Source organism: Nannospalax galili, unplaced genomic scaffold (genome assembly GCF_000622305.1).
Source record: "Nannospalax galili isolate Female #2095 unplaced genomic scaffold, S.galili_v1.0 scaffold390, whole genome shotgun sequence".
Taxonomy (NCBI): domain Eukaryota; kingdom Metazoa; phylum Chordata; class Mammalia; order Rodentia; family Spalacidae; genus Nannospalax; species Nannospalax galili.
Window position 1 is genome coordinate 5,341,304 of NW_008330777.1, and position 11,624 is coordinate 5,352,927.

General features: G+C 31.7%; 1 protein-coding gene across 24 annotated transcripts in view; it reads right to left on the minus strand.

Annotated features, from left to right (window-relative positions):
• Window positions 1-11,624, minus strand: part of Ppfia2 (PTPRF interacting protein alpha 2) — a 580,223-nt gene that overhangs the window by 110,452 nt on the left and 458,147 nt on the right. For 15 of the 24 annotated variants that reach the window (XM_008852254.1, XM_029555664.1, XM_008852263.2 and 12 more), the window contains 4 exons: window positions 6,456-6,539; window positions 6,058-6,189; window positions 4,110-4,172; window positions 1,624-1,715 (listed from right to left, as the gene is read on the minus strand). In XM_008852254.1, coding sequence (XP_008850476.1) covers window positions 1,624-1,715; window positions 4,110-4,172; window positions 6,058-6,189; window positions 6,456-6,539 — 371 coding nt within the window. Of the gene's footprint in view, window positions 1-1,623; window positions 1,716-4,109; window positions 4,173-6,057; window positions 6,190-6,455; window positions 6,540-6,964; window positions 7,052-11,624 lie in introns of all 24 variants that reach the window. The other 9 variants (XM_029555647.1, XM_029555634.1, XM_029555642.1 and 6 more) reach the window with 1 other exon arrangement.

The window sequence follows — 11,624 nt, forward strand, 5'->3', positions numbered from 1 at the left end:
ATCCTGGCCAAGAACTCGACTGAAGGTATCGCCTGTCTGGCTTTGCTGTTTGTCAAGTAACTTTTAGTTATATATATGTGTGCTCTTATGAAATTATATTGGCCCCTTTAATCTTTGGTTATACTTCCCTTTTGGGTGTTTAAGGACATACCATTGGACCAGATAAACTGATTTGTTTTCACTCTGAATAACTTTTGTATGAGCCCAACAACTTTTCAGTGTAGATAAATTCCTGAGTGCCAGGTTGTCAGGAGGACTCCCCGCACTGGCACTAATGGAGTTTTAAGCACTTCTACAATTCTGTCTCTGAGAGTTGATATAAAAAAGGGAGAAAGTGGCACTGGGGTATATTAGAATACAATTAATTCGATGATCAGACAATACTTGCTCTATGTAGTTTTTCCTATGATACTTTAGCAGGTTTTTCTCCAACTTCATTGTCACCAGCATCATCATCATCATCAATCATCATCAATCATCATCATCATCAACATCATCAATCATCATCATCACCATCATCATAAGGGCTCTCACTATGCTTGCCATATTACTGAACCTTTTCAGGTCAGACAGGCAAATCAGAATTTTAATTTTTTGGAAAATAAAAATTACTTTCTAAATTAATGCTTTGTGTGACTGGGTATCTTTGGTCCTGCAAAATTGTATGTCACATACTAATCTGAATAAAAACACTAAAATATTGAGTGTTGTGTTTCCACTCCTACTGAAAAATATCTAATTCTTCAGGAAATTTTTAGATTATATGTTTATCTAATCATTTAAAGCATGCTTTACCAGATAATCACTCATTATTCATTTGACCAGGACATGTTACAGGCCAGAGAGGTTTTTAGGTGCTGTTGTCATAGTTATTATCAAAATAGGTACACATTTTTGTTCTTAAACAGATAATATTTTTACGATAAACACAATACCAAGAAAAATGGACTTCTAGAAACCTATGCTTGTTGAATGTTTCAAACACTCGGTATCACTCTGTGCTGCCTAAGAAACACAGAGCTAAGTCTTTCCTCAGCTTCTTATCAAATTTAAAAACAAAACTAAGTTATATGTATTTTACTAATGTTTATATCCACTTATTGTCCTACATATATACCTAGTAATTGGCCATTTCATTTCTGCTTTCTTTAATAATGAAGTGATGGGACAGGTGAGCATGGCTAACCTTTATCAAATTTTTCTCTTCACACATGCAATTCCCATTTCCATATCAATTTCAATTACTTGAAACAGGAAGATATTTCTCAATCATTGTAATTATTGACCATATTTCTGCCTTGAAAACATTAAGAAAATGTTAGTGGTTCCTTCCTCAATAAAATGTCATCTTTTTATATATAGTCCCACATTTCATTTTAAAAGTGTCTTATGAATTTATATCTATATTGATAAATGCAAATATGAAAGATACCATCTGTATTTTAATTGAATGTCTGTAGAGATAATATCTATATTACAAAGTTATTCCTGATTCAGTTAAGTAAAATATTACAGTGACTATTGAGAAAAATTGTGTTTATTTTGTGTGAGGAACTATGAAAAAATGAGAAAATTTACAATGATGTTTGGTGAACCACAAATAAGTTTTTAAATTAGAGTTACCTTGAGATTGTGGGCTCAATTAGAGAGCCTGTTCTCATTTTCATTTGGTCAAGTTCAGATCTCAACTTCTCAATTTCTTCCGCTAATCTTTCCTAAAAATTTAAAAAGGTATTACTCAGAAGATTGGTATCTGCAAATAACATCAGCATTTAATTATGATAAATAAATGGATTCTTTAAAGTGATGGTTATGCTTCTATTCAAGATTACTAGACAAAATAGGAAATACGTGTTTCCATTTTCTTTTCATAATGCAGATGCAAAGAACAGAAATCAACAAATATGTCTATATTCCCTGGTATTCATTAATCTCAAATATTTTTTAAAAATTTTGAGAATATTAAAGTCATAAATATTATCACTTCAAATGTATAAGACAGACCATATTTAGTTTTTAAAGTTAAAACATCTTTATGCAATAAGTGAAGAATTTCCATTGTTTCAAGAAGCTTGAAGGATACATGAGCAAAGAAAATTATTTAGAAGAAAAAAATCACTTTAAAAAGAAAGCCAATAGTCTGAATTTTAAAAATGTGTTGAGATGGGAATAAAGGAAGAAATAAAGTATATCTCTGATTGGAAGACTGAAAATAAAGGAAAGGAAGTCAATAACCTAATTTTGGCTTGATTTTGGTATAGTTGTTTGTCCTCATCATTTTATCAGGTTACTATTAAGCACTTTAGTGTGTTAAATTTATGAAGATTGGAGTTTTCTCATAGCTATCAAATATTCATGAAAGTACTTTATTTTGTGTCAATGAACTGATTTTAACGTTCATACTGTTACAAGTACATAAATGGGTCCTTCGGGTTTTCTGTAGCTATTTTCTCTTTCAGTAGCCAGGGCTTCTCTCAACAAACTTTATGACAAGAGAGTATTTGTCATATGTCTCTTATCTGTTCAATAGAGATTGACATTAGAAGGGACACAGTGCCCAAGAATTCACTCCTTTTGGTTGCTTGGGCAGACTGTTGAAGCTATGGGCTTGAGTGGGTGGAGGGGGAGTAGCTTTGAGGATCTTGCCAGGAGCACACAGTACTTTGAATAATATAACACTGCATAACAAAATTAAGACCAAAATTCACAATCTGATCAGAACTAGTTCCTACTAAACACATGGTATTCCCATCAAAATTCTGATGATTCATTCTTGGTTCCTTTGTGCTGCTTTACAGGGCTCATTCTTTACCTGGGATGCTTGGCTGTCCACTAATGTCTGTAATAATTAGCCTTCTAGAACATTGTCTCCTTTTTGCAGGCTTTCTTCACCATTCAGTGATAATTCAGTATCATCTTATAAATGCCCCAGTATAGAATGCGATTATACCTCTATACAAGAAGATTGTGGATATTCTATAGGGCCAAATATTATTTTTTAAATTATTATTGTAATGAATAACATCTGATATAATTGTTCTGACTTTCCTTTTCTGCTCATATATTTCAGTACCTTCTATGCTATTTTACTGAGTCTACATCTTTGCTTCTTTTCTTCCTCCCTCCCCTTTCCTTCCCTCCATTTTTTCCTTCCTTTCTTTTCTTCATTTCTTTCCCCTTTCCCCTTATCCACTCATTTTATGTTTTCAAGACACACCTATAGAATGCATCTTAAAGTAACATTTAATGAAAACTTAATGTAACCTGGCTGATTAATTAGGAAAATACATATTAACTATTATAGCTTTTTGGATTTCATATCTTGGCTATTTTGGCCTCTTATGTGACATATCTTACAAATGGAATGTCTGATCCCCATCAAACAATTCACCCAAATTTAACGTATCACACTTACAACTGATTCCACACCCTACAAGCACCTGTGATCATGCAGTATGCCCTATGCTTACAAGGTTTGCAGTACCACCTACCACTCCTTGATTCTCTAGTCAGGTTCCATCTATTTGAAGCCTTCTTTTTATCAGCAGTGCACGGTGATCTTTACTATCTGTGGCTCTTGCCAGCCTCACCTCATTTAATCAGCTTTGATGTCTGCTATTTTGAATCCTCATTTTTTGGGAGGTACATTCTCTTCCCTCTATTATATTTTCAATTTCCTTAGAAAAAGGACAGTGCTAAAGAAGTATTTTTCAGCATAATTCTGTACAGCAGGTATTTCAAACATTATACATATATATTTTCTACATATATCAAACTAGACTCAAATTAGTGAAAACATTTTTAGAGCATATATATAAGGTTCAAACCAAAACAAAATAACCTTTTTATGAAGTCAAAATGCTCCTTATCTCTAAGGGAAGAGTAGTAATATTAAGCTAACACAAAGTGATCTTCTAAAATACTGATTGTTAGTGTGTTTGGATACTAAAACATGTGCAATGGGTACACAAATGTTTACTTTCATAAAGACAAGCAAAAGTTAAAATTGTTTTAAAATATAACATTCTAAACTAATTTTAACATATTTATTTATAATATATTCATCAATTTCTGGTAGGAAAATTGGCAAAAAAATATTTTCTTGGTACCTTATCATGTAAAGATTCTTCAAGATTCTTTCTGAACGTTTCTGATTCTTGAATCAAAACATTCTATGGAAAGAAAGATGTAAGAAACTGAAAATCTTTAAATATATATGAATATTCTACATCTTGAATCTCTGTTGAGTCCTTTTTTGGTACATCCAGTTCCTGGTTTCTATAGCAACGAAATTCCATTGGCATCTTTAAAAGTGATACTTAACATTTCTAGGAATAAATTATTTAAATGAGAAAGGTTACTTTGTTACACTTGGATGGATAAATAGCATAAATAGTACCTCCCAAGCTACTACTCTTTTCTTTATCTCACATTAAATTTTAAGTAGTAAGAAGTAGGCTATTCTTCAAATGAGAAGTAATGAGTGCCAAGCCAACTATTATCTAGGGTACTATAAAATATTCAAATGAGCAACTAGAGAGGTGTTTCAGAGGTTAAGAATACTGGCTGCTCTTGCAGAGGACCTAACTTAACCTCCCAGAACCCACATGGAGGCTAACAACCATCCATAACTCCAGTTTCAGGGCAATCCAATGCTTCTTCTGACGTCTGCATGACACAGGTGCACTTATGCTCAAATGCATAAAATAAAAATAATAAATAAAGTTTTTAAAATATGTCAATAAATTCATTTATATTATCAGAAAAATAAATCATCAAATAATATTTATGATAGTTTACTTTCTGTATACCTTTTACCAATACATAATGATTTTTAATAGCTCAGAGATATAAAAGTAAAATGTTTTAAAAATAAAATGCCAATATCATGAATAGAGAAATAAGTGACATATAGGCAAAAAATTGTTATCATGAAAGTATTATTGTTGCTACAAACTTTGTACTTGCCTTTAATACTACAAACCATGGTTTACTTATTTATTTTCTTTGCATTTTTGAGACAGGGTATCCCTTTAGTTCCAGTCTGCCTGGAACTCCCAATGTAGAGCAGCCTGGGCTTGATCTCATAGAGATCTACCTGTCTGCCTGCTGAGTGCTGATTAAAAGTGTGAGTCAGCACTACCTGTTTATAAAGCATGATTTATATCTTTAAAAATCAGGCTTTTAAATTATTTGAAGGAAAATTAAAGTAAGAGGTACTAATTGCATTGGGGCCACCCAGTTGGAGTTGCAGGAGCAGCAGCAGGCTTTTTTTGTACTTCCTAATGGGTCAAGGAATCAGTCTTTTAAATATTTCATTGAAGCGTTTTCCCTCTTTTTGTTGATTTTATGTATCAAGGAAAAGTGTCTAACTAAAACTGTGAACAGCATTCTTTTTAAATTTCTAAAATAATTTGTCCACCAGAGATTTTAGTGCCCAGCTTCCCATCTTTGGTTTAGTTTTAGGATTGGGAACCAACTCAAATAACTCTTGATGGTCTGATAGTTTCCAGTGGTCAATGTAACATACGTAATTGTGAATCAAATTTTAGACTGCATAAAAGCACTTTCCTTTAAACAGTGTAATTGAAAATATGATTCCTAAACCCTGTATTGGTGCTAATATTTCTACTGCCGACATAGTCTTACTCAAATTCATTTTCCAGTCAGGTTAAAGATATGAATAGTTTCAAACCCACACCCAACATTTATTTTTGCCTTTTTATTTGTTGCTTCTATTTTTGTTTTTGTTCTGTTTTGTTTACAGTGAAAAGATAAATGAAAATTTTCATAGCAAATTACAGCATATGTTAAGAAATGTGTTTCTTAACACATACTAATACGAACTATTTATGCATCATGAATTAATCATTGGAATTTTGATGCTGTAAATTTTACTAGAAATTATTGACTCATTTCCCAAGAATATATAAGGTATTTTTGGACTAAAGAAAGTAAGATCATTACTTGCCCAGTGCAATGCTTAAAGCAAGATATGAAATAGATAGGACTGCAAGATGGCTAAGCCTTCATGTGCGTCTTCCCTCCTGTCTTTACCTTCTCCTCTAAGGCAGCCATTCTTTCCTTTAAGTGTAGCTGTAGACGTTCATTGGATTCCGTCAGAAGCCTGTCCACAGTATCAGATAATCTTTTGTTATGCTCCTCATTCATTTTCTCTCTTTGCCTAGCCTTATTTCCAAGAGAAAGAAGAAAAAGATATTTAATATGAAAAAAGCACTCATCACTTTTCACGCTTAGTTTTATTGTTTTGCTGAATTTGAATTGGATTTAATTTTAGGTATGTTTTTGTTAAATCAGTAGAAATTTTTTCTTCAAGTGCACAGAACATAACCACAAGATTTTAAACATAGCGTTTAATTATGAACATTTTCTTTCTAATATGTAGTCTATAGATCCAAAAATTAACAATGGAGGAAATTGCCCCTGATACGTACTCTTTGAAGTTCCTGATTCTTCTCTTCAAGTTGACCTTCTAGATGTCTCATACGTTCCTCAATATTTCCATGTCTCTCTTCAGCCTGTTAATAAATATGAAAATTTTACCCAAATGTAAGATATGTTGATTCTTTCAATTTAAATAAATTGAAATAAAATGTAAAGCAAGCTACTACCAACTGCAAACATAGTTTTCAAAAAATAAACTTTCTTTAAACAGGCAGCTGAACAGCATTGCTTGAAATGTGTCAGCTACAAGGGCCTGTTACATCCAAGCATCAGCAAAACATTGGAGTTATTTATGAGCAATGAAATCAGCCAAATGTAACATGCAGACTGTGCATGGTTTGATCACAAACCTGCCATTGTCCAATCTTAAGCTCCTGAAGCACTGAACTGCACAGATGGTCGATTATCAATAAATAAAAGTAACATAATTTTCATAAATGAAAAGAAAAACTTAGATGGATTCTATTTAGCAATAGAAAGTAAAGTCCAGTAGGACTACCTTCCTACGTATGGAGATCATTTCTTGTAGTTTAGCTTCCATAACATATTGATAATCATCAGATGAGGTAGAAGAGGTTGGATCAGACTAACAAATCAAGGAAAAGGAGAGGGACAAAATTGAAAAATCAGAACTAAAGACACTGACACTGAACAGAACATAGCACAGAATGCTTAAAATAAAAATGTGACAGCAAATTTAATACTTTATAGACAGAATTTTATGTAGAAATAACTATACTGACATTGGTGAAGACAATGCAGTTGATGGATTTAAAAGGAAAACAATGATATTCTCAAATAAAAAGCTGTGAACCTGAGCTGTGGAAAGTTAGTGCTGGCAATGAAATACTACTAAAGGACGAGTTAAAGCAAATCAGGGAAAGTCATGTAGTAACTGGAATTATGTCTCTGATATATTATTAAACATTTTGTACTTTGGTTTATTTGTTGGTATACCACATTTACTGAAAAAAAAAATGGAATTCCGGTATCTTAGTATGGAAAACTGCTATTAGCAATGAATCAGATGTGACAGATTTGGAGCAAAATTTCTGTAAGCCCTAATAGTAGAAATCAGAAATAATGCCTAGGCACAGGATAGGTTATTCTGAATATTATTCAATTCATGCAGGATTGAGTTTCCTCAGCAACAGTGGAAGACTTAGAAATGACTTCTGTATACAATGAACATTATGTCTAGAACACAATTGCCTATTTGCAGATGCAATTTAAATTTTTAAATGAAAATGATTAAAAGTCCTCAACTTATCAAAGTGACAATAATGTTGTGAGGACAAGAAAGGTTGTGAATGGTCTGAAATGACATGAAGGACCACACCAAAATAGTTTCTGTATTGATTTGTTGCTATGGAAACAAAATAGTGCCCTAAAGTGAACAGAAAGCACATAGCCTTTGTGAGTCATGTTTTCCCATTGCTTAGGTTAGTTATATGTCTCCGAAGTGACTGTTGGGTTACCACAGGTGTAGTGTTAAAACATGAGACATGCTGATAGCTGAGTTGTATTAGTATGTTATGCACAGAGTACATATGACATTGCATCAACATTTATGTTGTAATTACAGGTTAAGTATATATTACACCAAAACAACCCTATGTTCAGGACTGTGATTTTTAACTCCAGGACATATTTTTTCCACTTATAAGTTTATTCTGAAATAGTTAAGCTTATTTAATACCAATAGAAGACTATATGTAAAAATAGTATGCAATAACTGAAAAGATACTGATACTGTAAATCATTTATATATTGATTAATATGTATTTTCTCTATTTCCACACCAAATTCCAATTTAGTCTGAGGAATAAAGATCCAATATTTCAAATTTGGAATATGTATGTAAATTTTAATATGACTTTAGCATTTACATTTCTTAGCATTTTCTTTCTCCTAGTTTAATTTTATAAACATGGATTCCTATGAAAATGTGATAAAAAATAAAAGACAATTTTCTCCCCAGTGTCTTCCACAATTGTCCAAATAGAAACAACACAAAAATCTACTATGATCATCAAATAAAATAATTTTGTTTTATATAATTTAAGATTATTTATTGAAATTGAATTAATTATGTGTATAGATCGCTCTGTGTGTGTGTGTGTGTGCATGTGTGTGTGTACATGTGTCTGTGTGTCTGTGTGGATTTGTGAATATAAGTACAGTTCCTGTAGAGGTTGCTAGAGGGCAGCAGATCTCCTGGACCTGGAATTAGAGGTGGTTGTGAGCCACCAGATGTGGGTGTTGGGAATCAAACTTGATATGTCTGCAAGAGGAGTACCCAATTTTAACTGTTGAGTCAATTCTCTAGCTCCTGGTTTTATACTGTTAAAAACAAGTATTATTAAGAAAAAATACAGTTAACTGGTGAAGACACTGTTGAAATTTGTAGCCTAAATTTATAAATGAATGTGCATATTTTATGGGCATTTAAGTTATGAAATAAACAGATGATAAATTTAAAATAGTGAAGATGTGAGTACTTCATCTTCTATTAGTCTCTTTTCAAAAATACAAATTCTTAAAGGGCCTTAAAACGACAGGTTTCTGTCTTTACTGTAGAACATGTAAAAATCATTGTGAAGATTCACTTCAGGTATGAAACACAAATAATGTCATTTCTAAAATATTATGTTATTGCTGATAGTTTTATTACTACTAAAATGAATGAAATATCTAAGAGAATTCAAGATGAATTATAGCCTTTCTGAGGAAATACGGATTTTAATTAAAGAAGTAGATATAATAAATCATAAGTTTGGGAATCCAGACTGATCTTTGGTGTTTAATTATGTATAAACATGCCAAAACCCAGATCTAGTTTTATTTATGGCCATTAGTCAATAATTCTTTCTAAAAGCCTTAAATGAGCTTCATGTACTTTATGTCTCCCTGTCACCATAAGATGAAAAAGAAATAGACTATCCAAAAAATAAATAAAATTGTCAATTCTAAGCAATACTGGGATCAGTGTTTCAGCAAATCTCCCGTGCTATGTTCACCTTAGACCCATGAGTAGCACAGCCACAGCAACTGATGGGGACACACAGGCTACAAAGGAAAGTTTGCTGTTGTTTTATTTATTCTTGAAGAAAATTTATTTCACCTTGGTTTCACACTTTAATATGATATAGGAGAAATTTAAATGTGCTGAAGTTTTCATCAAGGAAGAAAAAGAACAGACAGAAATGATTTGAGAAGATTTTGAATATATTTAGAAATGGAGAAATTAACGTTAATAAGAGAAATTCCTTAAGGAACATGGTGGCAGACAAGAAAAATAAAAAGATATAATTACGCAAATGAATATAATTATAACATGAAATATTTGAGGTGTTGCTTTAAATATCATCCAAAAATACAAGAGACAAAATCATGGATTTAAGTTAAACAGATTTTTTTTCTTTTATAGTTGTTGACAGGGTAAGAAATGAAGAGGGACTATTAATAATCAATAAAAGTGAGATGCTGCCAATGAATTGAAATAGAAAAGAAACCAAATAGTTTACTTAGATCACCCCTAATGGTACTGAGGAATGAGGACAGGGATGAGTGTAAGATCACTGAAGTCCAAGGGTTTAGAGGAACTAATGAGTCAACTTCAGATGTTATAAATGTGGTATAAGCAGAGGGCGTCTGTTCAGGAGATCTCGCACATAGTTATGTAACAAAATAAATGTCAGTAACATGGAAAACATTATCTATACCTGAAATATGTTGGTGCTATAGAACCGTCAGAAGATAGAGTGACAGGAAGTAAAGAATTAATTACATAGCATTAGAACAATTTTAAAGAAGGCTAATTTTTTTCTGAAAAATAAAGAAATCAGAGTTAAATGAAGAGCTTTGACAGCTGAGGCAATTCCTATTTGTCTCAGTCATCTCTGCTAATAAAAGTACAAGAGTTAAAGAGGATGACAGCGATGATAAAACACCAATTTCTAGGTTTTATAGTCTCAAGTAATTATTCTAGGAATATTTAATTAAATGCTCTGTACATCAAATATTATATTTTAAATTATGTTTTGTTTTTAGTCTATTAAAGTTTAATTTGGGGCAATGATTTGATGAATTTTAAATTGTGTTTCTTCAGGGAAATTTCAGACTTTGGTATTTTGTTCAGTAAAATTCTGATGATTCTTTTAACCCTAAAGTTTACTTTTTTTCTTATTTAATTTACAATAACAAAATTAGTTTACTAATTCTTTATGAAAATTATTCATATTTCTCAGATTTCAAAAACGCTTTATCCATAGTATAGTATTTTAAAATAAGTTTTTGCAAAAAAAGCATAATAATGTTAATATACTTGCATAGCTTCACATAGAAAATATTCTCAAATTTCATGATATATCTCTCAAATTTAGAAACCCTGCATTTTGAAAATTGTCAAACTGATTTACTGGTATGCTTTATAATCTTACCCTAATCAGACCAATGTTTCCTCAGGTAACGTCAGTACACTATAATGTATTCCAATGCTTTCTAACCCTGTTCCTCTTTGTCCAGTTTTAGCTTTTTCATTTAATCAGTGCTTCGTTTTAATAAAAACACTATTGCACTGACACACCAGCTGCTTTGGGTAATCTCTAATGCCAAAATGTATCTTGAAGTTCACATATCTATGGTACCAATTTATTTTGTAGCCTGGAACACCTAGTAAACAGCAATAACTATGTGAACATCAAAATGTTTATGTATCTTCAAGCTTACTTAAAAATAAGATATTAATTAATGACAAAAATCAGGACTTTTCAGGTAAAATGCATGTACACATTGAAAGAATGTCACTTATTTGTCCTTAAGAGATCAAAATAGCCTTACTTTATATTAGAATATATTGTATACTTGTATAATACAGAGACAGTTTTAGAATCTACTGGCCATACTGCAGTGAAAAATGTCAATACTCATTTTGATATTACAGAAATTATAAAAGCACTTTATGATGACTTAATGTCTTTTAACTTTACATTTTTAGCTTACAGCTTCTAACAAGTTTTATCATAATATAGTCTGATAGGAATCAAAGTTTACTCTATTTCCTATGTTTCCAATAGCAAACCACTTATGTGAAGTGGCCTAATTTTTGAGTTTTCATGCACATATATTCGAAACATTAAAAAAATACCAGGTCTTTA